The following is a 24,092-nucleotide window of genomic DNA, read 5'->3' as shown; positions in this document are numbered from 1 at the left end:
ACCTCCAACAGGCTCCGAGATCGGTGGGGATGGTGGGAGCGGGCAAGCAGAAGGTGATCCGGGGCTACCAGAGCTGTGCTGAAGCGCTTCCTTAAGGCAGCAGCTTCAGAAAGTACCTGAAAGGCTACAAAGAGCAAACAGCTCCCTTAAGGCTCCATCGACTCCTCCAATTTATTCCTTTAAGAATGAACACAGACATCTTTTTTCCAATATTTTATTCATATAGCTTTTAATTTTGTTTGCTGCTATTTTCTTTTACATTTTTAAAAAATAATGCTTACCAGCATGGCGTATCTCAAAGCAGCTACTCTAAACCTAAACTGATAAAAACCTGATGTCAAAATCAAAACAGTAATCCATTTTGAAGTCTTCGTTATTCTAAATATTCTTAAAACTCTAGATAAACTTCTTAGGATTTTCTATTGCTTCAGATATTCAGCAGGAAACACAGTCTAATACAACTGGATAATAAACATTTACCCATTTGTGTCTGCACAAAAAGGAGCTGCTGATTATAAACTGAAAATCCAGAGGCAGAAATAAAGACAGTAACTGGATATCTGTGCACAAAGCATTGTAATATCCCAAGGCACTTAGTTTTGAAGCACAGTGTTTTGGTTTGAGAACACGCTCTTCTTGTCAGATCAAGAAAGTTTAGAGACAAAAAATAATCCAAACTGATAATTTTCTTTCAATGAGGGTGCCCAGTTTCTCACTGAGAGACCACTGATCCTCTGTGCTACCCAGACAACTCAACCCCTGCTTTTCTGCGGGCTCGTTTAACAAGCGTACAGACTTGATCCAAGACAGGACTGAGGTTGGACAGTGGTGATTCAGTTTCGGGATGTGATGTCTGACCCCATTATGTGTTGCTCATGTCCAGCGTGGAACAGAAAGCTCAGAATTACCGCACCGGTGGCACGGTCAGTCTGGTCTGCGTGATCGTAGCATCAACTAAGCTTATACAGTGATTTCGGTCTATTTATACTGCAGCCTCTGGACCTATTCTACAGCGCAGATACCAATTCAGCATTATTCCAGGCCGTGACAAAGCAGGTGGTCATCAAACACCTGCTTGTTGGACTTGTCGAAGGTCTGGCTGCAGTGCGGGCACTGCAGGAGGTGGCTCTGCACGTGTGCCTCGTACTGACTCGTCCCCGTGTCTTCAGGAAATACTTCGTTGCACATGGGGCATTGCCGTAGAGAAGCCTGAAGTACAAAGGAAATGTAAATAAAGTTAGTTTAAAAGTTATATTCAAAGAGAAGAAACAGACAAGTTTAGTAGCCAGATATTATCACTTTTGGACAAGGCTCTCTGACTTGTAACACTCCCAAGTTTTCAAATGTCTCCAAGCTTCTCTAAATACCACTTAAAAGTGACGAGCTCCTGAGAGCCACTCTGACCTCCCGTCCTACGCAGCACGTGTCCATGTCTCCGGTATGAAACATGGTCATGCTGCTCGTTCTGACATGAGGTGCTGCCAAGAGCTGGTCCTTACAGAGTAAGGTCAACAGAGTTTCCTTTCTCTTCTTGGAGACACATAACTCTCATTAATTCTATGTGTTAAGCATCTCTGGCTCCATTTTGTTGTCCACTGTCTTACTGGGACTAAACCAGCATGTAGACAATTAGTTACAGAGATGAATTTGCAGCTTTTTATTTCCAAGCACTAACTTGTGTCCATAAACCACAAATTCACGTCCGCTTTACTTACTACATTTGCAGCTCCTGCCCCCAGGTTTGCTCCTGCAGCTGTAAAAAGAAGTGGTCAATTTAGCCACAGCAAAATGATTAACACCGTAATGTGCTGATAACGAGACATTCCTGAAACATGAGGATGGGGCTCTGGATTGAAACCTCTATATTTAGGAGTATGGAAACTGGACATAAGCCACAGAGCTGGCTGTCTCACAGCTGAACCAACTCGCTAATCATTGTCCCTCCTGGTAGAACAGCCATCCCTGGTCACTGAGCAGCTGTCACACCTGGCACCTTTTGCAGCTGCCAAGTCACCTGCGCACAGGTGAAGCTGCACGGAGGTGCTGCCAACAGCGGCTTTTCTCCAGCACTCGGTTCCAGAGGGAGGGGAGTTTGCTGGGGTTCTCGCTGCTGTGTGTTTGCAGTTCTGGACAGAGTGATCTCACCACAGTATGGATTTCCAAACAGAAGAAATCCTTCCGGAGCCTGAGGAACACCGGAGGAGGAGGAACCCTCTCCAGCCCACGGGAGACGCCTCAGGAGCGCGTCGTTCTCATCCCTCAGATTCTGCAAAGAACGGCAGACAAGATGATCGCAACAGAGTAGGTTTGTTGCTACAAAGGGTGTTATTTGGTAAATCATGGCAAACAGGCAAATAAACCAGTTCGCAATCAGCCAAATATCAATCCTGAATTCCCACTGATTTACCTTATGCCTCGAGCTGACCCAAAAGAGATCAAGACAGAGGTTGACTTTCCTCCTGCAGAGAACCCCAATTACAATGTCTTGTTATCCAGGCGTTTCTGCCAGAACTAAACCATCTGTGTACACTATATCTGTGTAGTACGAGAATCTGTCGGTGTGCTCATAGAGCCGCCTGTGTCAGTGCCCACGGCACCATAAATGTCTGTCTCTGTCATGGAATCCCCTGGATTCTCCCAGGATTGAGCACTATTTGTCCCTGCTCCGTGCTGAGGATACCTCAGCCCCCCGTCCCAGCTCCCCCTTGCACCGCGGTGCTCAGGGACGGCTCTACCTCTTGAGTTCTGCTCACGCGTAACCGGCGATTCTCCTCCTTTAGACTTTCCAGCTGCTCTGTCTTGTCATGGTTCACACGAGACAGGTTTTCTACTTCTTTCTCATAATTCAGCACTTGAGACTGGGAAGAAAGATGGGTGGGCGGAAAGGGAAAATCAAATAGCTGTGAGTGAGGAGCACAGGCACCTTCTGCTGCAGAAAGCAAAGCTGCATTTTCCCATTAAAACCTTTGCAGAAACTGAGAATAGGTCCACGGGGATCTATTGGACTCTACAACTGATGCTCAGCCCATCATTCCGGGTGTCCCAGGTCCCAGACCTAACACCAAGCTATTATCAGTCTCCCTTCACACACCTCCCAGCTACAAGTCTTGTTTCTACCCACGTATTGAATGTATTAGAATGTTTTTCCAAACAGAAGTGTTTTCTGCCTGGATCCTTAGCTGGCAGGAGGTGAACAACAGTCTGGCTTTGGTCAACTTAATGAGCACGCAAAGGGGACGCTTGCAGGGAATAAACCCTCAGTTTCTCTTTGCACATCCCCCTCGGCCCTTTCACAAAACAGCTTGCCAATGTTTCCTGGAGGTCAAATCACATCAAAGGTTGAGATAAAGAACCTATAGAACCTACGTAATCAAAAAAGAAACTCACACACCACATATTTGCTCAAGTTTGCTCAGTTCTGACGGAGGCAAAGCAAAGCGAGGGAGGGCAGCTCCGTTTGCTACCTGCAGCTGGTCCATGTGCTCCAGGGCTGCTCTCAGTCTGCTTGCCAGACGGTCCTTGTCAGAGCTCATGTTCTGAATTTGCTCTTTGAGTCTACTCAAAACAAATCAAAACACACCGCACTTTCACAGATGGAAATTGAATCCGTAAAGGCAAGGTGCTTACATGAAACTCTGTTTTGAGATATGCTGTAAATACACTTACTGGTGCAGTTCCGCCCCTCTGCAGTCATCCTGCTCCTTTAGATGTTTATTTTCCTTTCTCAGGGAATTCAGCTCCAGCTCCAGTTTCTCTATGTTGCTCCTTAGAGACTCTACATTATTCTGCAGCTCCTGAAAATCACAGTGAGGTTGACAGGTGGTAAACGGGACTGAAGCAACAGTCCTGCTCTGCATTGGAACTGCACAATCCCTCAACTGCAACCCCTCCCGGCAGCCCGTCTGAAGGAGGAAAATCTCTCCTTTGCATTCTGACTCCTCTTTCACATGCCGTTTAATTTATATTAAGCCCTGAGCAGAACTGAAGGAGGAAAAGATAATAATGCAATTTAGGGACAGCCAACAAAACATTTTTGAACACTCCCGTTCCCATATGTTCCTGACTTGTGTCTTCTGCTGCCTCTTGTTCATCATGATTGTTCTCATCACAGTGGAGGTGTTGTATGATTTGGTAAAAGATTAAACAGATAACACGTGGAGAAACCTCTTTTGTTTTCTCCCAGAAGCGTACAGTGGAACAAGACCCGACTCGATCCCTCTTCATCTTTCAGACTTAAAGCTGCTGACTTAGATTAACTTTTTTGTTTACCTGTGTCTTCTTGAGCTCTTCCTGTAGGTTGATGTTTTGTTGCTGGAGACTTGCACAGCTCGCCTTCAGCTCCTTATTTTCTTCATGTAAATTTTTGTTTTGCAGTTCCAACTCTTCCACTTCTCCCTGGCAAGCAGCAAAGTTGTTCACTCACAACAGCAGCACCAAAAAGCAACATTCCAAACAGCATGGTGTGAAGAGCAAAGGAAGATGAGCTCTGCAGCAGGGAACCCCGTGCACCTTCCCATGCTTTCACTACCAGCGCAGACCACGCTGCTGCTTCGCTCTCCCCAGTCTGCCCAAACCTGTGTGACAGATCCACAGCAAAGCCAGGAACAGAACACAAGTCTTGGCATCCCATTTACCGGGTCGCTCGTTGTTGGCAGTGAGCACACACCAACAAAGCGGAGGCAGGAAAAAGCTGGGGATGGGAGACACACACCTGCGTGGTCACCACCAGGATGTCATCCTCGGTCTCTGCTCTGAACTGGAAGGGCACGCTGGCTCCCCGCACCACGCCGTCCTGGTCCACGTAGCAGAACTGGTAGTACTCGTCGTCCTTGGGGAGGTAGTAAGCTTCAGACAAATACAACAGCCCCGTCACATGCAGCTTCTAATTATCCAAGTCTCTTAACTACATAGCATAGAAAGTGTGCGCACTCCGGAGTGACCCCGACTCCCTGCTCACCTTTGAACTGGATCTGGTGCTGCGCAGCAGCGTCACTGTTGGTGTCACTGTGGGTGTCACTGGGCAGAGGAGCCCACATGAACGTGTAATATTCCCGGGTTGTTTTCCATCCCACCTGAAACAGCAAACTTGTTATATGGCATCACACAGTTCATGTTTATCCTGTAGTAACTGGACTGTATTTCCACACAGATCAGTTACTGGGAGGACTTTTGCATTGATATCTGACCTATGACAGGTTATGATTATCCTATGACATGATAACCAGTGTTTGACAGCGCTGAAGCTGTTCAGGTCACAACAGACCTGGCACCTTGTCCCTAGCCACAACAAAGATGTCCCGTTACACAGGGTTACTACTGAAAACAATTCCCCGTTGTTCTATCAAAGCCATAAGTCCTGTCTTAGAATGAAGCATAAAGCAGATGCCGAGCTGTTCGTTTCTCCCACTGCTGCCTGGCACATGGGGTCTCACGGGATTCACTCACCCGGAAGATGCCCACCCAGTCCTTCCCGCGAGGAACCATGTTCTGCGTCAGGGTGTACTGACAGGTGATGTCTCCTCCGGGAACATAGAACTTCTCCACGTTGTTAAAGACCACCTGGGAGAAGTGGCAGTTGTCCAAGAGGACGGCGGACGTGGGCGGCTCGTCTGAGGTCTTGTCCATTGCGGAGGTCTGCAAGAGGAAAGAAGAAGGGGATTATCTCATCTTCAGATGCTACCAACACAGTTGTATCCGCGAAGGGTTCGACAAAGTTTGGCTTGTGAGTGACGCAGCTGCGAGGTCCAAACTCACTGCGCACAGCCCAAGGTGTCTCAGCAGGCACACAGGTGCCTGGTGGCCCTGCTGCTGTGGCCGGGAATGGCGCAAACAGAGGAGTCCTGGCCGGGCAGGTCCTCACAATTCTGTCTCACCAGCCCGTGTCATGAGGCCGTTATAGCCCTGCGACTCGTGACCGCTGCAAGATGATTCCCAGTGCTGATATGAATACTTTGGGTGACAGCAGGGTCAACAAATAGCACTAAAACTTTCACACGAGTTCCCAGTACAGAAAACTTCCCAGCGTGCTGTGACACTAAACATCACACAACATAAATCCACAGCGGGTGCATCAATCCAACCAGCACCCAAAGTGCCAGAGCCAGGGCAGGGCAGGACACAGGACACGAAATGCCGCTCTGTGCCGCAGCGCAGAGCAAACCCTGTTACAGCCCTGGGCAGTTCCAGGAATCCCCAGCAGAATCTTCTCAGCTGCTCCCAGTGACAGCAGCAGCAGCAAGGACGGAGCTCAGAACCGGGGGAAGGTTCATCAGGAACAACCAGCCCACTGGAGCATTTCAGGTCATCTCTAATCCAGACGTTTCACAGGGAAATTAACTCCCTAGAACCTGCATTTGTTATTTTTTTTGGAGATCGTCCATATTCTGTGACAAAGAACAGCCTGGAAACCAGGCAGAAGTTGAGGTGGGGACTGCGGGGCTGTGCTGGGAAAGGAAAAGACACCAGAGCTGAGAAGAGCAGCGAGAACTGCACTGACACGCTGCCTTGGGATGAAAAAAGGTTAACAAATTAAGGACAGCACCTTAATCATTTTCCTGCATCGCTTCAGCATGGGACACAGCGCTTGCTGCCACCAGGCTTAAAAGCAACTTGCAAAGAAAATCAAGAGTCGTTGCCTGCTGCAAACAGAGGGTTTGGGTGGAATCTTCACGACACTGAGGGCCGCGGTGGCTCCAGGACACGAGTGGGAGGACATTTGATCACCGCTCAGTTTGTTCCGCGCACAGCTCGGAAGTCACCAGCGGTGGCCCCTGAGGGGACCGGGACCGGGACAGCGGCACCTTTGGGTGTTTGTGCCTGACGGGGCAGAGGTACCAAGGTATCGCGACACCTCTCCGTTTGTTTTGTTTGGTATTTGAATTTTTTGTCGCTGTTTTTTGCTGCCACGAGCCCGCAGCGTCCCGCAGATACACAACAACGCGGGCTGCCCCTTCTCCGGTGACACCGACCCCCGGTACCGGTACCCGGGCACCCCAAGGCTTCGCATGTCGTGTCCCCCCGCCCCGGCTCCGCCACCGGGAAACGAAAGTGAAAGTGTCGCCGCCGCTCGGCAGCGGGGCAGCCCCGGACCCTCCGGCCCCGGGGGTCAGACCCGGGAGGGGCACAGGGGACCCCGTCACCTCCTCCCCCCCCCCCCCCCCCCCACTCACCGGGAGGAGCGGCTGGAACCGCCGGGGCTGCGAGCAAGCGGGAAAAGGCGGAGCCGCCGGTGCCGCTCCAGGGACACCGCACCGCCCCCGGGACACCGCACCGCCCCCGGGACACCGCACCGCCCCCGGCGGCCCCGCCCGCGCTGCCGGGACTTGTAGTTTGGTGCGGGCGGGTCCCGTGTTCCCCCCGGTGCCGGGTGTCCTGGGCCGCCGGGCCGGGAGGGGTTGGAGCTCAGGGAGTTTCAATCCCGGTACCGAGCCCTGGGGAGGCCCCTCCGGCCGCTCTCTGTCCCGGGGCACCCGGGGGCGGGACACGGACGGGCCCCGGTTCGGCCTCCAGCCCTGGGCTGCCGGTACCGGCGCACGGAGCCCTTGTCCCCGCACCGCGGCCGGCGAACCCTCCCGAGGCCCCGGTTGCCCCCGAGGCGGCGGCGCTAAACCTCGGCCCTAGAGACGTTCGGCTGAACCGGGCGCTTTAATAAACGACGGGAAAAGGTTTAACTGTCAAAAACGACCCTTTGGGAGAGACTCGGGGCGGGCGCAGCCGCCATCGCGCCCGCCTCCATGGTAACCTCTATGGTGTGGTAGAGCGGCCCCGCGGCCTCATGGTCCTCTGGAAGACCTCCAGGCCGCCAGCCAATCAGCAAGCAGGCAGAGAAAATAACCAACCAATGACGATCCGTGTGGAGACACCGCCCTCCCGCCGCGTTGCGCTGTCCCGGATGCTGGTGGGAGGTGCCGTCCGAGTCTCAGCCAATGGAGAGCGCGGATGTTGTCCCAGCGTGCCGCGCGCCGCGCACGGCGGCAGCCAATGAGCGCGGAGGACGCGGGGGGACACGGCAAGGTGAGCGCTGCCCGCAGAGCCGCCGCAGCCCCGGCCGGACCCGCGCAGGTGGGACCCGCTCCGGCCCCGCTCCGGCCCCACCAGCCCCGCCCGCAGCGGGGAGCGGCTCCGCCGGCCGCGGGGCAGCGCTGGGCCCGGGCGGGCGGTGTGGCCGGGGCCCGGGCGGGCCGTGCCCTTCGGCGGGAGGCGGCGGGCGCGGGAAGTGGCGGCGCCTCCGCCGTCCCCACGCACCCCCAGCGCTCGGGCGGGCTCAGCTGGGCCTCGGCGGAGTCGGAGCGGGGCAGGGAAAGGGAGAAGGGCCCGGCCGAGGGTTGATGGGGGCGGCGGGAGCAGCCTCGGGCGGGACGTGTCGTGTGGCGGCCCCGGGACCGCGCGTTGGCCGGTGGTTCGGGGATCCAACCCCGTGTCTGTTCTGTGGCAGGTGAAGCACGATGCAGGCTCCTCTGGCGCTCCTCAGCTCCCCAGCCCTGGTGAGTGGTGTCTCCGCTGGGTGCTGTGGTGGCGCTCAGTGGGATGTGTGATTGCAAACTTTACCCTGCGCTGCTCGGTTCAAAGCTGAGCTGGGATTGTGCGGGTTTGTTTCACGGTGGATTTGGCGAGGAGGGGAAACAAGGTGACCTCTGGTGCCCAGCGGGTGGGATCTGCCAGCTGAGCCGTGCTGAACTGCAGCCCCGAGGCTGCTCCACAATCAACTGCTTGTCCCGGAGCTGCCGGGTCAGCCCTTTGTGTCAAGGTGTGAACTGGGGAGAAAAGGTGGAGCTGCAGTGAGGACTGAGCTGCTGTAGCAGCCGTGACACGTGTGCTCTGGGGCAGCGTTCCTTGTGGTCTTAATCCAACTGGCCAAACTAGAAATGCCCTACATTTCCACAAGCCTTTGCTTTTGAGTCTCATTTCATTCTTGAGATGTTTTAAAAAATTTTAAGACTATTCTGCATAAAATAACTGCTCTTTTCTGTGGGTTATTGTGGACACGTCTAATTACAGGAGTTAATTGTGTTTTGTTCCAGTTCCGCTGCTGCTCCAGGGCGCTGGCCAGACCCGTGTCAGTGTCTGTTTTCAGCCGGCCTGAGGCTCAGGCCATACAGGTGAGACTTGTGGGGTGAACCGAGTCCCGTATTTCCCCACTCACTGCCTGCAAGATGTGATGGTTCCACCTGAGAGGGAGGAATCAGTTTGTTTATCATGAGAGTGGTGCATATGGGGACATAAATTCCAGCCCAGAGCGGTGGTGGCTTAGCAAGCTCGGCTGATCATGCTCAGCCTTGAGTAGAGGATAAATAGAGACAGTGTTTTATTGAATTAATCTATTTATAATTAAAGTGTGTCATTAGGCTGTTTGTTCTCCTGTGCCCCCAGCCCGCCGGTGTGTCCCACGCACAGCTGTCCCGCCGCGGCTTCCAAACCAGCGCGGTCTCCAGGGACATCGACACGGCCGCCAAGTTCATCGGTGCCGGCGCAGCCACGGTGGGGGTGGCCGGTTCGGGAGCCGGTATTGGGACAGTGTTCGGCAGTTTGATCATCGGCTATGCCAGGTGAGCCAGGCCCGCTCCAGTTCATCCCCATCTCCCAGCACTAAATTAAATAGATCAGTGGAGCATTCTCAGGAATATGTCAAGCTCTATGTGAGCAGTGGGTGTGAGCAAACGCTGTTTCACTGCAGCTGTGCACCTCGGAACAGAAAATAGTGGTTAAAATCCATTATTCTAGTAAAATAAATTAAAAAATGCCTGCATTGTGTGAATCCACCCTGTACCTCCCCACGCGATGCAGCCACGCTGCCCATCTCCGGGAGAAATGAAACTCTTGGCAACAGTTACTTGATGCCACCAGGGCAGGTGACAGCAGCCTGCAGGGTTCACCGTGTCCCCGTTTCTAAAACCAGGGGAAAATCTGGGCTTTCTCAGTCCCACCAGTGGCCGCCTGCCCTGAACCTGCTCCCAAATGTGCCGCCACTGTGACATTGTCCTGGGTTTCTGGGATGGGATGATCAGGACTTTGGTTTGGGGTGTTTATTTCTCACTGTGGATCTTTTCCCCCCTTTCTCTCTGGTGTGTCCCCGCTCAGGAATCCCTCTCTCAAGCAGCAGCTCTTCTCCTACGCCATCCTGGGCTTCGCGCTGTCCGAGGCCATGGGGCTGTTCTGTTTGATGGTGGCCTTCCTCATCCTATTCGCCATGTGACAGCGCGGGGCCGGCTGCGGCGGCCGCCCCCGTCCTCTGCGCCTGGAGAACGTTTCCACCTGAGCGCCCCAGACTGACAATTAAAGAAAACATTTCTCTAAATAAACTGGTGGCTTTATTTTTTTCCTTGTGTTCTGGGCCAGTGGTGGGGGAGACTTCTCATGAGTTGCTGGTTGAAGAGGGTGAACATCCTGGGTACGATAAAGCAGAAGGGGAATGTGAAATGATAGTGGGAGGAATGTCCTTGAACAGCTCAGATCTGTGCAAAAATCCCACCAAGCGCTGATGCTTCCAGATGAGCTGACAGAGTGGTGTTTTTTTTTAACATAGCGTTGAAAATGCTTTGCATTCTTCTTTTTTTTCACTGAAATGAGCTGGTGGGTGCAGGTGCATGTGTGTAAAAGTGTATTGCTGGTGTTTGCACCGTTGAATCGCCAGTTGGTACACGTGGGATGTGCTGCCACCTCCTCTGAACTTGCTCATTTCGGCCAGAAGAGCTGGTTTCAGAGCCACACTGTTGATGTCTCTCCTCAAAACATCTGTCTACACAAAGCACCACAGCTCAGTTCTGTTTCCTTTTTCCCCTCAACGAGGCTTTTTCCACCCAAAAAGCCCCGAACTCGTTATTTCTGCTGCCCCCACCTCGGGAGACCCCCGCTGCAGCAGGGGGCGCGCTGCTCCGCAGTAGGACGCTCTAGCCTGCGATGAGGCTTTTCCATTACAAGACTCTATGGTGGCCGGGGGGAGTTTGCGCCGGCAGTGGGAGGGGGGGAAGCGGGGGAGGCGCCGCTCTGGCCGGCCATCGGTGGTGGAGGCGGGCGGTGGGGGCCGCTCTGGCCGACAGACTCGCTGGTGCGGAGTCCCGGAAGCGGCGTTCCCCGGAATGGCGGAGAGTCCGGCGGCCGAGGAGGCCCCGGCCCCGGCCGCGGTGCTGGCGGCCCCGGGCAGCGGCTCGGCCAGCCCGCCGTCCGGCGGCACGGCCAGCCCCGGCGTCTTCATTCCGGCCGAGCTGTGGGCGGCGGCGGGTTTCGGCGCTGCGACACCGAGCGGCGGCGGCGGCGGCGGCGGCGGCGGCGGCCCGGGGAGCGGCGGGGCCCCCATCGCGGCGGCGGCGGCGGCCGCGGGGGCCGCGCTCCTCACGCATTCGGCCTTCTGGGACCCCACGGTCAGCGGCGACTGGGACAGCGAGCGGCCCAGCGCGGCCTGTCTGCTGCGGATCAAGCGGTGAGAGCGGCCGGGCCGGGCCCGCCGGGCCCCGGGGCTGCTGGGGCGGGAGCGGCGGGGACGGGACCCCGCGGCGGTCACTGGGCCCTGGGCCTCGCCTGCGGGCCTGGAGACCCGGACTGGGGCCTGGGGACAGGCCCTGGGGGTTCCTGGGGACACAGCCCGGTCCCTATGGTGCCCCCTTGCCCGGGGGTTTGGGGAGGACGGGTCTCCCCTGCCCCGCAGCCATAGACGCCCGTCCCACCATCAGGTTGTGGCTGGGGCTGTGTCCTGCCGAGCTCCTCAGCTCCAGTCCTGCCCGCAGCGTTGCTGGTGGCTCCTGGGAGACGCTGCCAGTTGGGGAGGAGAGCAGGATTCTCAGTCCTCCCCAACAGCCACATTCAGGTGTTTGTCCTAAACCTGCCCGTAGCGATGCTCCTCCCAACTGCTGCCGCTCCAGCTCCTTACAGCATCATCTTGTGCACCCCAGTGTGGCGACAGCCTTTGCTATAACGAGCAATATGGTCTGGCGTCGTTAGAAACGCTGGTGCTGCTCCAACAAGCCCTTCCTCTTCCTTCGGAGCAGGAATCGCTGCCCGCCAGGCTCTTGCTCACCCTTGCTTTGGAGCTTCTGGAATCTCTTCCCAAGATGGCACCAGATATTTGGGCGCTTTCCAGCCCAAAGCACAAAGCTTGCGGTGGCAGCGGGGCTGTGCGCTCCAGTGCCCCCGTCCTCGTTCTTGCCCCAAAACGTCCCTGAGCTGCTGTTGCTTCCCAAGGGGGGAGGTCAAGGTGGAGCTTGTCCTGGAGCTCTGCATGGCTCGGGTCACGGGAGGGGGGTTTGGTGATTGAAGGCAGTGGGTGGCATTTGGTTCATCTGTAAACTGCGTGGAGTTGTAGGTGACTTGCTCCTGTTCAGTTCAATGAGGCCACATTCCTAAGGAAACATCGTGGTCAAGTCGTGTGTGTGTGTATGTGCATCCCAACTACTTATGGACCCTCAAGCCCAAACCTGTCAGAGCTGTAACGATCTCAGAGGCAGCTGAGTCCCGGTATATGTGGGGAAAACAAACGCCTGGGTATACAAAAGGGATCCCATCAACAGGCTGAGCGTGAAGAGGGAAACCACGAGGTGGGAAAGTCATCCTTGAAACAATGAACTTTGCCTACGAGGACTTTTAAATGCTGCCATCGGGGGAGTTTATAGCTAAAGCTTTATGTACTGGAGATGGTAAGAGACAAGGCGGCTGGTAGTCACGGTGTGCTGGGCCTGATGTCTTGCATATTGATCCATTGAACGCTGCTTGTGCTCCTGGAACGCCTCATTTATTTTGGGGAAACGCTGTAAGAGCTCAGCCAGGAAATAGAAGCAAAAGAAAAACATCCAGCTCTTCACAAGTTGCAAATTTCTGTCTTAAAAGTCTGTCCCTTTGCATCTAGAAGGTTCCATGCCTTGAGGGAGGGAGATCTCGACTAATTCCTGTTTCCTTTGCTCAGGGATATCATGTCCATTTACAAGGAACCACCCCCAGGAATGTTTGTTGTGCCTGATCCCCACGACATGACCAAGGTAAGAGGTCTGGACCTGGTTCAACTTCCTGCGTCTCCGTGTGTTGCTGGTGACGGCTGCCGGGAGTGTTTGCCCAAACGGAGTGTTTATTCCCATAGTGGTTTGAGAGGAGTCAGGGTGAGCCTTGCAAGAGCATAACGAGGCTCCTGTTTTGGCTGTGCCGTTGAGCCAGGCTGTGTTTAACACAGGGGGAGGCTCTTGGAAAGCAGGATGCCGTCACAGGGTTCTGAGCAGCTTCCCCAGACGCTTTAGTGTCCCTGTGACCTGGTGGGGGCTGGTCCAGCTCCTTTCACCCTGTGGATGTTTGAAAACCATCAACAGAGCAGCTTGGAGAGGAAAGAGCCCCCGGAAAAGCTGTTGGCCATGGGGGCTTCTCAGGGAAGCTGGGAATGAGAAGCGTCCATTAGTGACAAGCAGCGCTGGGGTGTCCGTGATCCCCCCGTGGCACCTGGAGCTGTGGAATCATGGGCTGGCGACAGCAGGATGTGTCCCTGTCCCCGCACCTGCTCCCTGTCCGGCTGCAGAGAGGCTGCTGGGCTCCCCCACACCCTGACAACCGTCCCCCCCGCCCCCGGATCCCCCAGACACCCCAGGGAAGCTGCTGCCTGCAGTGTGGCCGCGGAGTTTGGAGGGAGCACAACTGGGGGTCTTGGCTGCAGCGCGGGCTCCTGGAAAGGCCCCAGCGCCCTATGGTGGGAATGGGGGTTTGGGACGGCAGCCTGGGGGCTTTGATCCAAATCCCAGGGAGTGGTGAACGGGGGCTGCCTGGATCACCGGGGGGTACAAGCTCCCTTAGCAGCCCAAGGGAGCACATTTCCTCCTGGACAATTGGGATCTTTGAGGGCAATTAGCATGGAGAGAATAGGGTCTTAATTTTGGATCCTGGCAGAGGAAATGGAACGATTGATTTTAATAAGACCAAAAATCAGCACAAGACCACAAAATTGAGGAATGCTCTAGTTTTGGCAGAAATTCTGGATTTTTTCCTTCTAAAATTAGATTTTTTTCATATTTTATATATTTTTTTTTAAAGCGGAGCTTACCAGCTGAGCTGTGATTCAGTCTGCTTGGGGCTGCGCAGAGCTGGATGGGAGGCAGCTGCTGCGGCCTCGATCCAAACCCTGTGCTGGGAACCCACTCTGCATGTTGGGGGGACCGAGGGGGCGCAGCGGGGACCAAGGGGCACAGCGGGGGGGTCGGCATGGGCCACACACGGTGGGTGCTGGTGGGAGATGCCGCTGCGGGCGGGGGTTTCTCAGGCCGGAGGGTTTGTGGAGGTTTGCGGAGCGCTGCACAGCCTGGCAACGGGTGCGCAAGACGGGCTTTTGTTTTGCAGATTCATGCATTGATCACAGGCCCATTTGACACGCCTTATGAAGGGGGTTTCTTCTTGTTCCTGTTTCGCTGTCCTCCAGATTATCCCATCCACCCTCCGCGGGTCAAACTGATGACAACAGGAAATAACACAGTGAGGTTTAACCCCAACTTCTACCGCAATGGGAAAGTCTGCCTGAGTATTCTGGGGTAAGAGGAGACTTTGGCTGTTCTGTTGGTGAGCCAGGAGGTGGCTCCAGGCTGGGTTGTGCCTTGTGCCCCAATCCTGCCCCACACATGTGCTTGGATGCGCCTTTATGCTGCTGTGAAGTCGTGTACAGAATCAGGGTCATAGAGCGGCACAAATGAGAGTCCAACTTGTCTTTAAAAGCACCTGAGGACGGAGCAGGGGAAGCACGAAGCCCAGTGGCTGCTGCTGCGCGTCTCCCGCTTCCCCCCGCAAAGCCCGAGCGCCGCGTTTCTTCCACTTTTGCGCTTTGCAGCCTAATCCTCAATATTGTTTGAATGTAGGTTTTTGTGGTTTTAATTTCCTCTCTCCGTGTGGGTTTAAGAATAAATTAAAAAAATTAAAAGCCGCTAACAACTTCCTTGAGAGCCATTTGACTGCTCTGGGTTTCCACCTACACGTCAGACGTGGGGCCGAGCGGTGGGTGTAACGATTCACCAGCGCTGCTCAAACAAGCTCCGCTGCTGCAAACCCTCCTTATTTACCTGCTGGATTTGTAACTGCGTGAAGCCGTGTCGCTCTGGCAATTGTAGCCCTGGAGCTGAATTATTGAAGAGCGAACAAAGAGCCTCAGCCGCAGCAGAACCGAGAAGCGCCGGGGGGAGCGTGAGCGGCAGGATTTAGGGAGAGCGTATGTGGGTCAGCGCAGCCGCGTTCAGCTCACGGGGGACGGGCCTGTGTCTGAGCTGGGATGTGAAGGGCAAGTGGCAGAACAGCGTTTTCTGCGGCTGCTGTTGCGTGGAAAGGTTTTTGCTGCTCCGTGTGTGTGGAACGGGCACCTCGTCCCTCCAGCAGAGCTCCCGTCGGTGCTTTTGAGGGCAGTCTCGGTGCGGAGCATCGGCATCGCATGGCTTGTCTGAGGCTTGAAAATCAGGTTTCAGTTCCTAAGAAGCTGTTGGTTTTGACCTGTGGCAGGTCGTGCTGGCGGCTCGCGTTGCCCTGGGCTGCTGTGCTGTAGCTTAAAGTGCCCATAAAATGCTCAGAAATGGCGCTTTTCCTCAGCTCTGCGTGATGCCCTGTGTGTGGTAGCAGTGACGTTCACCAGCCTCTCGTCTTGCTCAAGAGTTGAGAGAATAAACTGCTTTCACTCTGAAAACTCTCTCGGTGCCCGGTGCTTTCTGTGTCCATAGCAGTGGTTTCTGTTCTGTCACATTTCCGTAGGGCAGAGATGTGGTTTCACGATCATTCCGACCTCTGGCGGCTGGAGGGATGGTGCTCACTGGGCCAGTCCTGCGCTGTTAACCGATGCTTCTCTGTTTTAATGCCTCAGCACCTGGACCGGGCCTGCGTGGAGCCCCGCACAGAGCATCTCCTCAGTCCTCATCTCCATCCAGTCTCTGATGACCGAAAACCCGTATCACAACGAGCCGGGCTTTGAGCAGGTGAGAGCCTGAGGTCCCTGCACACCTCGCTGCTGGTGGCAGGTCCCATTCTGGAGACGAGGACAAAAGCAGGTTGTGGCGCTTGGCTCCTCCCGCCTTGCTCTGCCCCTGGGCAGAGTGCAGGGGGATTTACGGGCTGCTTGGCTCCCAATGCATGAGCTAACGGAACAAACGCCGTTCAAGAAGGTGCCGGGGAGGGGTTGGCTCTTCGCTGCTCTGCTACACAGCTCCTGACATGGCCTTTCTTGGGACACGTTGTCACGCAGGGAGCAAACTGCTTGGGTTTTCGTGGTCTCCAGCATCTCGGGGCGAGGCGCGTTTCTGTCCTGACTTACCAGCTGACCTGTGTCCACAGCTGTGCATTCCGAGGCTCTGAAGACATATAACATCTTGCCAGCTTTGCCTTGGCAGCAGCAATTAGCTCAGCACACACCAAACAGACGAATCTGTGGTGGGTTCAGCGCAATTCACCGGGGCCAGGAGACAAAAAGCCATTCCCACCGCACGGACTCACTGCCCCAAATTCTGTTTCCAGGAGAGGCACCCCGGGGACAGCAAGAACTACAACGAGTGCATTCGGCACGAGACCATCCGCGTAGCGGTGTGCGACATGCTGGAAGGGAAGTGTCCCTGTCCCGAGCCGTTACGGTACGGAAAGGTGTTGTAGGGAGAGCATACGTGGGTGTAAGAAGCCGAATAAACTCTGGCTGCCCTTCCTGAACTCCTGAGAGCTGCTCTATGGACCAGTGGGTCTTTAACTTTCCCTGAGTTGTTTTGTTCCCCTGAAGCGGCCGGCAGCATCTGTGCGCTAAGGGCTGAGTTAGTGTGTGCGATGGCCACAACCTCCAACGGCTGCTGGAGAATAAATGTGCCTTGTGTTCTGGGGAAAACCATCTCTCAGGAGGGGAACAGAGCTCTCGTGGCAACATGCAGAAGCTCTGCAGCCGCGGCGATGCTGCCGTCGGTTTTGCTGTGTCCTGCCCTGCTGTCCCCTGTTACTGGCTGGGGACACGCGGTGTTGTGTCCACACTGGCCACACAAACTGGAGCTCAGTGCGAGGGGGCAACCGCAGGCGATGTTGCTGTTGTTTTGTGGTGACCGTTTGCTCTCTCGTTGTGTTCAGGGGCGTCATGGAGAAATCCTTCATGGAATACTACGACTTCTACGAAGGGGTGTGTAAAGAGAGACTTTATCTCCAAGGTCAGACAATGCAGGTGGGTGGCAGACAGTTTTCTTGTTGATAACTCGCTGCTTTAGGTACAGGTGTGTGGTTAGTGACAAACAACAACGTGCAGCACCTGGAGGTACATGGGGTGGATCTGGATCTTTCTGTGAACTATATATTCCAACTTCGAAGCATGAAGCGGAGACATTCCTGGGGATAAAACCCGACCTACCCCAAGTCTGGAGGCTGCACGCGGTGTTTTCAAGGCTGGGAGAGTCCCCGGGCGCTGGGCTGGGGCTTCTCCCAGCAGTGCAGCCAGGCCCACTTGCTCCCCGGTGGATCTGGGTTGGCAGGGTGGGTGCAGGCGGGTTACGTGGTGCTGGTGGCAGCTGAGCGCCACAGCAGCGTTTCCTGATGCCACACAGGTAGAGTTTCTTGTTTGCTGAGGTTCTGGGTGGGAACTTTGCCCCGACGCTCCTTGTTCTGGCAGATGAGACTGAAAGTGGCCGAGTCGGGAGCTGCTGGGGAGGCCGGGCTGGAGGAGCAGTGACAACAGGGCAGGCTGGACGCAGGGCCTGGGTTCTGCACTGTACAGAACAGATTGCCGAGCTGTTTGCATGTGAACAGACACGTCTTCCTCCCTCATCAGCCACCTCTGTCTGACTCATTGAGAAATTCCACTGCCGAGAAAAGATGGAGGTGGTTGATTTAATGATCTTGTGTATCCGAGCCCTTTTTTCCTGTCAGTGCCATCCAGAAATGCAAAGCACTCCCAAAGCAGAAGGGCTGATGTATGGAGTGAGAAATTCCCACCAGAAAGGTCTGCCATGACAGGGGAAAGTTTAGGGGCCTCTCCATCATAAGATCGGATTTAACCCTTAATGCTTTGACCATTTGTTGCCCAATTGCTACACGGCTTTCTTCATTCTGCCTCTTGCCAGGTGGATAACGGTCTATATTGATGGGCTTATCTCTGGTTTTCTTCCAGGATCCCTTTGGTGAAAAACGAGGCCACTTTGACTATCTGTCCCTACTGGTGCGTTTGCAAGGAATCCGGCAGAAGGTGCAAGAGAAACACCAGCAGGAGATGACAGAAATAGACTCTGAGAGCAGCTCCTCCGAGACAGAGACGGACACGCAAGGTTGCTCCAAAGCCTAGAGCTGCGCTGCCCGCGGGATGTTCTGTCTTCACCCTCTCACGCACCCCGGACAGACTCAACCCAACCAGGGCCAGGGCGGAGAGAACTGCGGGATGTTCTGTCTCCTCGTGCTGCTCTGGTGGATAACGCTGAGCGAGACTTGACGCGAGACAAAGCCGAGCTTGTGGCAGGCTACTCTTCAAAGGTACTGACTACCCTAGAAAGTCGGAGCATGTGGCATCAGGTTATTTTTTTGGGAAACGCCTACACTGGTTGGTTTTTTTTCTTCTTTTTTTTTTTCCCTTCCATTTGATTAAAGAATGAGATCTCGACTGCAAATCCTCTTGACAGCTTTTCTGTTGCTAGACAGCGAGCCCGTCCCTGGGGCCGCGTGAGGAGCTGCGGGAGCCCGCGATGAGCCCAGGATATGACGGGGCCCATGCGGAGCCTTTTTGTGCGGGTGGGGAGAGCCGGGGCCTCGCTGCTCCCCAGAGCCCACCCAGCCCATGTCGTTCTTCTAGACGCTGTTCTAGACAGACCAAAGATCAGGAGCAGTGCTGGAGTCTGGGCTCCTCTCCGCAAGCTTTCCCGGAGCCTTTGTCCACTGAGACTCCAGGTGCAAAATGAAAAGTGGGAACTGCAAGAATTGCTGAATGCAGTGCAGGTGTGTTGGTCCTGGCCTTGTGGGGAAAGGAGAGCGAGCAAATCATTGGTCACAGATCGGGGAGCACTTAAAAATAAGTCTAGTTTAAGTATTATTTTTTCAAGGTGTTGATCTGAGTTTAGCATTCTGGAAAGATTTTGTTCTGGCTGCTCTGAGTGGAGCTGTTTTGTTGCTCTTTGCTCGCCACCTGGGCTGTGGAGTATTTGACGTTCCTCCCTCCTGCCGCCCTGAGCCACCAGAGTGAAGTGCTAGAACAGGGGCGATTCTAGTGAAGGAAGCCAGTTTTTGGGTGCAGTTCTGCAGAGCCGTGCGCCTCGGTACCCACCAATTCCTTTGCCAAACTTGGCCGAGTGAAACATCTAACAGCTGAGTTCTTTGACCGATTCACGCAGCAGCTTTTTGCGGGGAGCGAAGAGGCGGCTGCGGGTGCCGCCGCACCCAGGACATGTTCGGTGTAACCCGGGTGGAGGCGAAACACCCCGTTTCCCCATGTAAAGGAGCCTGGTGATGACTCATTGGAGCAGCAGAATGTTTGTTGATAAAGAGTTTAATCTATATATTTTTTTTCAGTTATTTTTATGGGAGCTTCAATAGCAAGCTAAGCACAGAGTTGCACATTGTCCCGGGCCCTCTCCCAGTTTCTGTGACACCTTCCCACCAGCTCGGCCCCGTTTCAGACTTTCAATGGCGGGAGAATTCCCAACGCGGTCACCTTGGTTCTGAAAACAGTGAAAACGGCTGAAAACAGCCGAAAGCCCCACCGTGCGTGGGACAGGATGGCAATGCCCCCGCGGCACTGAAGGACCTTCAGTCTCTGAGATTCCCACCCATCTCGCAGAACCCCGGAGCCTGCGCTGCCGCGGCCACGGCGCTGGAACCTGCAGACGTTTCTGAATTGTGAAGGTGCCACTTAACAACTTGGGAACCTTTAGTGAGCAAACGCCCGTGGGTCTGTCATTGGCTTTAGACTTAAACTCTGTCTTCCCTCAAGGGAAAGCTGAACTTACGTAGGATTCACTCAACATCTATACACCAGATGAGAGGGAATAAAGCGAGTTTCACCCTGACACGGGGTCCGGGGGTTGCAGCGGGGTCTCCCGAGAAGCCATGAACTGTGTGCTGTGTCACCACCTCTCTAATCCCATTGTAAATGTCACATTTGTCGCCGTTCAGTAGCGTTGCAGGTGGAGCTGTGACTCCGCTGCCTTCGGGCGGAGCTGGTTCTGAAATCTGTCTGTGATGCATGTGGCGTTACCATCCACTGACCCGACGGAACAAGAAAATGCCTTATTGTGGACACTATTCACATAACGCGCATGTGGCTGTAAAGGAATTAGTTTTCTAGCTCTGGTGTTGTCTGTCCCGCCATTTCCGAATGTTTCCATTTCAAAGTGACAATCCTCCAATGACTGCTCTAGGCAGAGATGTTTTAGCAACAGATTTTTAGACCTAATTGAGTTGAAAATATATGCACAAGAGTCACTCTAAGATACCTTGTTTATATACTATTGTACATAAGATCTTTTCTTTTTTTTTTTTGTGCAATAAAGTTTGTTTTGGCAGAATCCAGCCTGTGCTGCTCCTTAGTGGAACAACAACTCGCTCAGAGCAGAGAGGACAACAGGACAGTTTATTGGTGTTGCTGCTGCCACAGCTGCAGCCCCCAAGACTGCAGCTGCAAGAGCAGCTCAGGCCGTTTGCCTCTTGCTGGGACAAGGCCATAAGTTGTCTGTAATGGTAAGTGGCATTTCCACCCACAACAGAGGAGAAAATTCAGAGCCAAGCGAATATGAATCAGTCCTATTAAACTTTCCAAGCTAGACACTTCTTACAAAACGTTTATTTCAAGTCCGCTGTCCCTGTTGCAGCTGATACGCAAATACCCTCGCAGGCAGGACTGTAGGGGCACAGCACACAGCAGTCACGGAATTGCCTCCTTGGCCTCCTCCGGAGTGATTTCCTGGGCGTACAGCTCCGTGAAGAGCGCGGGCAGCCAGTACTGAGCTTCTCCCTCTGCCTGCGTGTCCAGCCAGGCCATTCCCTCCTTCAGCAAGTGTTCCTGCGCAAACAGAGCGGAAACCGTGAGCAAAACCTAATGGCTGAGAAGCCGTTCACAACACAAGCCTGAGCCCACCTTCACTCCAGGGCAAGGGAGGGTGTAGAGCTTGGGCTACAATAATTTTTAGCGTGTCTACAGCCCCCGGTCTCCCAGCTGGTGCAGGATCCCCCGCGCTGCTGCGCTAACACAGCCCCTGAACTCGCTGCACACAAGAGACCCTTGTACATACCAGCACTTGCTTTGCACGTTCCGTCTCCCACTTGAGGCTGGACCTGATCTCGCTGACCGTTACGTAGCCCTTTTTCTGAAAAGAGAGGAAAAATACTATGAGCTTATAAGTGAGACTTAAGTCCATAGTTTAGAAGAGTGTGGACAGTTTTGCCTTCAGGCCTGGCCTAATCACAGCTCCCCATCACAGATGCAATAAGGTTCTTTCAAGGTGGCTGTACTTTAAAACCTCCTGGCTCGGTACCTCTGCCAGCTGCAGGACGACAGTGTGATCCATGTTGAGTTCGGCGGGTACAGACTGGATCAGGTACGTTCCCCCGACAGGGATGATCCCAAAGCCGCTCCCCAAGACCTTCAGTTTCTTGATGGCCCGCAGGAGATCGTCCCTGCAGAGCAGAGGGACACGTACCAGGCTGTCAAGCGGGAGCCGCTCCCCAGCCGCACGCTGCATTCTGCAATGAGGGACACTCGACGCGCAGAAGCTACGAGCAAGAGCAGCTCCTCGGAGCTTGCTGCAGTTTCAGGTGATCAACAGCTGAAAAAGTGTTCATAGCGCAACTTAGAATTAGTTTGCATGCCCCCTTCAGAAGTGCAGACCTGCGCTAGAGACACACTTGTAGCACCTGAGCTTCGAGTGCTGAACTTGCAAGATTCAGCCACAATTAGTGGTGTCCTTAAATCCGCTCCTGCAGGACGCGTCTCAGCCCCTTCCCGCAGCTCCAGAGACCGCGGCAGCGAGTTGGGTTTGCGGGGAACCCATTGTCTCCAGCTCAAGGCAACAGCCCTTTGTACCTCAGGGCTCCCCGAGCACAGCGCTGCTTTCTGCAACGTCATTAGTTGTGGGTTAATTGTGGATCATGTGTACGTGGTTCCATTGCTGGAGGTCACATCTGGAGCCCAGTCACCCCTTTTCTTCCCCAAATGCCACTCGATTCCCTGTCCCAGACAGACACTCACTGGCTGACGTCCTGAGCAAACTTCCCCCGGCCCTTCAGCACCTGCTGGTGAAGTTCTTCCAGCATTATCAGCCCTGCGAGTGGACAAAAGGGGACAGGGAAGCGTCACTGCACAGCAACATCACTCCAGCTGCACCTAAGGGTCCTTTGTGTGTTTGTCACCGGGGAGTAGCTGTAACCTTGTACAAACAGAACGAGCTTTTGGGGGCAATAAAGACAAAACTGCCATCTCAGTATTTCGTGAAATCAACTACAGAATGTTCCACTGAGCGACACGACTCGTTCTCCCCCGGGAACGCTGCCCTCCCGCTTGCTGCAGCCCCTGGAAACCAGCCTGGGGAGTCCTCACCTCCATTCCTGTGCTTCAGAGCCAGGCAAACCTCAACAATCTGAACCCCCAGCTCGTAGTAAAAGTCTCCAACTCCAAGCATCTCTGACCAGAATCCTTTCCCAGCTGTGAAGAGAGAAAGCGGAAAGTGAGCGCGCCTGAACAGCTGCTGGTGTGAAGCTGTGAGGAGACTCCGATCCATCAGTGACAAACTAGTCTCCGGTTTGGTTAACTTCGCCTGTTTCCCCCCCTGCTTTCAGTAAATAACACCCAGAGGGACATCACACCGATTCACAAGCCCCAAGAATCGAAACAGCACCAGCTCTGCCCGGGGAAGCTGCAGCTGACGAAGCCGCGGTCGTTAACCCGGCACCTGCTCCTCACATGCCAAGGGATCCACGCCGATGGTCGCGCACATGTCCTGGAACTGCACCCGGAACTCGGGGTTTTTACGGATCTCTTGCTTGTGTTTGCTGGCAAATTCTTCTAAGTTGGTCTTAAACATGTCCAGCTGCTTAGACATCTGAAAGAGAACCGCAGAGAGGTGTTGTTTGCGTTATTTAACGCAGATTTTCCATAAGCACAGGGAAAGGCACTTGGAGCGGAGTCCTCACGGAGCGCTCGGCCGGCAGACGCCGCAGCGCTGTCCCCAGCGCCCGGGGGTGACACCCGGGACACGGCGGCGGGGAAACGCGCCCGGGTTCGGTGCGGGCCCCGCCCGCGCCGCTCACACACCTGTGCCAGCTGGTCCTCGGCCAGGACGGTGCCGCGCTCCTTGTACTTGGCCTGCGGAGGAAAACACGGGGCTGGCGCCGGTACCGCGGGAGGAGGGAGCTCGGGGGTCCCCCCACCCGAGCCCGGTGGGGTCCGACACCCCGGCCCGGCCGCCCCTCCCCCCCCGCGGTCCCGGTGCCCCCGTCACCTCCGCGAGTTTCTTCTTGGCGATGGCGCCCGCGCCCACTCCCCGCCGGTGCATCCCGGCGCCGCCGCCCGGCGCTCTCCGCTGACGTCATCACCCCGCGCCAAGCGGCGCTGACGCACGGCGGGGGTCGCAGTCCCCCCTGCATGACGGGGACACCCGGGTCACCCCCGGGGGACAGCGGGGGCAATGGGGGCATCGTGGGTGTGGGGGGTGGTGTCCCCAGGGGTGGCGGCGAGGCTCTGGGGGGTTGGGTCCCCTCTGGGGGGTCAGGAGGGAGCGGGGGGCTCAGGGCTCCTCTGGGGCAGGGCTGTGTCCCTCAGCCCAGGCTGGACCCCCCAAACCAGGACCCCGTCCCCCAGCCCAGGCTGGACCCCCCAAACCAGGACCCCGTCCCTCAGCCCAGGCTGGACCCCTCCCAAACCAGGGCCCCGTCCCCCAGCCCAGGCTGGACCCCCCAAACCAGGACCCCGTCCCTCAGCCCAGGCTGGACCCCTCCCAAACCAGGGCCCCGTCCCCCAGCCCAGGCTGGACCCCCCCCAAACCAGGGCCCCGTCCCCCAGCTCAGGCTGGACCCCCCCAAACCAGGACCCCCCAAGCCAGGACCCCCCCCGGCCGATGCCAACATCTGTTTTTAAGCCAGTGTTGGGTCCCAAAACCCCCCAAACCGGGATAACTCGGGCGGTGGGTCGGTGGGTTCACCCACTCACCCGTGGCTCCTGTGAG

At 55.3% G+C, this 24,092-nt stretch overlaps 4 protein-coding genes across 8 annotated transcripts; 2 read left to right on the top strand and 2 right to left on the bottom strand.

Annotated features, from left to right (window-relative positions):
• Window positions 1–249: 249 nt before the first annotated feature.
• Window positions 250–7,312, bottom strand: CALCOCO2 (calcium binding and coiled-coil domain 2). Of its 2 annotated transcripts, none has more exons than XM_080359847.1 (11): window positions 7,170–7,312; window positions 5,446–5,634; window positions 4,958–5,072; window positions 4,712–4,845; window positions 4,270–4,395; window positions 3,667–3,794; window positions 3,465–3,555; window positions 2,736–2,858; window positions 2,146–2,266; window positions 1,716–1,753; window positions 250–1,209 (listed from the first exon to the last, which is right to left on the bottom strand). In XM_080359847.1, the coding sequence occupies exons 2-11, from the start codon at window positions 5,623–5,625 to the stop codon at window positions 1,033–1,035; spliced, it is 1,233 nt and encodes a 410-aa protein (XP_080215973.1). In that variant the 5' UTR covers window positions 5,626–5,634; window positions 7,170–7,312; the 3' UTR covers window positions 250–1,032. The 2 variants fall into 2 exon arrangements, with proteins under 2 accessions (XP_080215973.1, XP_080215972.1); XM_080359846.1 differs by having other exon boundaries at window positions 2,754–2,858; window positions 7,170–7,289.
• Window positions 7,313–7,936: 624 nt separating this feature from the next.
• On the top strand, window positions 7,937–10,288 carry ATP5MC1 (ATP synthase membrane subunit c locus 1). 2 transcript variants are annotated; one of them, XM_080359811.1, is made up of 5 exons: window positions 7,937–8,013; window positions 8,435–8,483; window positions 9,021–9,098; window positions 9,370–9,545; window positions 10,078–10,288. In XM_080359811.1, the coding sequence occupies exons 2-5, from the start codon at window positions 8,445–8,447 to the stop codon at window positions 10,190–10,192; spliced, it is 408 nt and encodes a 135-aa protein (XP_080215937.1). In that variant the 5' UTR covers window positions 7,937–8,013; window positions 8,435–8,444; the 3' UTR covers window positions 10,193–10,288. The 2 variants fall into 2 exon arrangements, with proteins under 2 accessions (XP_080215937.1, XP_080215938.1); XM_080359812.1 differs by having other exon boundaries at window positions 7,988–8,061.
• A 713-nt stretch (window positions 10,289–11,001) lies between these two features.
• Window positions 11,002–20,441, top strand: UBE2Z (ubiquitin conjugating enzyme E2 Z). Its single transcript, XM_080359771.1, has 7 exons — window positions 11,002–11,416; window positions 12,893–12,965; window positions 14,302–14,489; window positions 15,797–15,908; window positions 16,444–16,556; window positions 17,032–17,122; window positions 18,062–20,441. Exons 1-7 carry the CDS (start codon window positions 11,076–11,078, stop codon window positions 18,230–18,232), a joined length of 1,089 nt encoding a protein of 362 aa, XP_080215897.1. The 5' UTR covers window positions 11,002–11,075; the 3' UTR covers window positions 18,233–20,441.
• A 356-nt stretch (window positions 20,442–20,797) lies between these two features.
• On the bottom strand, window positions 20,798–23,423 carry SNF8 (SNF8 subunit of ESCRT-II; the record flags this gene model as incomplete). Of its 3 annotated transcripts, none has more annotated exons than XM_080360033.1 (8): window positions 20,798–20,935; window positions 21,165–21,239; window positions 21,408–21,549; window positions 22,121–22,193; window positions 22,469–22,573; window positions 22,832–22,970; window positions 23,183–23,233; window positions 23,370–23,423. In XM_080360033.1, 8 exons carry the CDS (start codon window positions 23,421–23,423, stop codon window positions 20,798–20,800), a joined length of 777 nt encoding a protein of 258 aa, XP_080216159.1. The 3 variants fall into 3 exon arrangements, with proteins under 3 accessions (XP_080216159.1, XP_080216160.1, XP_080216161.1); XM_080360034.1 differs by having other exon boundaries at window positions 21,165–21,236; XM_080360035.1 differs by lacking the exon at window positions 23,183–23,233.
• Between the last annotated feature and the right edge of the window lie 669 nt (window positions 23,424–24,092).

This window comes from Nesoenas mayeri (genome assembly GCF_963082525.1).
Source record: "Nesoenas mayeri genome assembly, chromosome: 26".
Taxonomy (NCBI): domain Eukaryota; kingdom Metazoa; phylum Chordata; class Aves; order Columbiformes; family Columbidae; genus Nesoenas; species Nesoenas mayeri.
This window is presented reverse-complemented; position numbering and strand designations above follow the sequence as displayed.

Excerpts from the sequence above, each read along its gene's own strand:
- ATP5MC1 (XM_080359811.1), top strand. The coding sequence starts at position 8,445 with ATGCAGGCTCCTCTGGCGCTCCTCAGCTCCCCAGCCCTG. Across the intron at positions 8,484-9,020 it reads TCCTCAGCTCCCCAGCCCTG|TTCCGCTGCTGCTCCAGGGC; the intron begins GTGAGTGGTGTC and ends GTTTTGTTCCAG. Across the intron at positions 9,546-10,077 it reads TTGATCATCGGCTATGCCAG|GAATCCCTCTCTCAAGCAGC; the intron begins GTGAGCCAGGCC and ends GTCCCCGCTCAG.
- UBE2Z (XM_080359771.1), top strand. The coding sequence starts at position 11,076 with ATGGCGGAGAGTCCGGCGGCCGAGGAGGCCCCGGCCCCGGCCGCGGTG. Across the intron at positions 11,417-12,892 it reads TGTCTGCTGCGGATCAAGCG|GGATATCATGTCCATTTACA; the intron begins GTGAGAGCGGCC and ends TCCTTTGCTCAG. Across the intron at positions 16,557-17,031 it reads CCCTGTCCCGAGCCGTTACG|GGGCGTCATGGAGAAATCCT; the intron begins GTACGGAAAGGT and ends CGTTGTGTTCAG.
- CALCOCO2 (XM_080359847.1), bottom strand. The coding sequence starts at position 5,625 with ATGGACAAGACCTCAGACGAGCCGCCCACGTCCGCCGTCCTCTTGGAC. Across the intron at positions 3,795-4,269 it reads AAGAGCTCAAGAAGACACAG|GAGCTGCAGAATAATGTAGA; the intron begins GTAAACAAAAAA and ends TGTGATTTTCAG. Across the intron at positions 1,754-2,145 it reads GTTTGGAAATCCATACTGTG|CTGCAGGAGCAAACCTGGGG; the intron begins GTGAGATCACTC and ends TTCTTTTTACAG.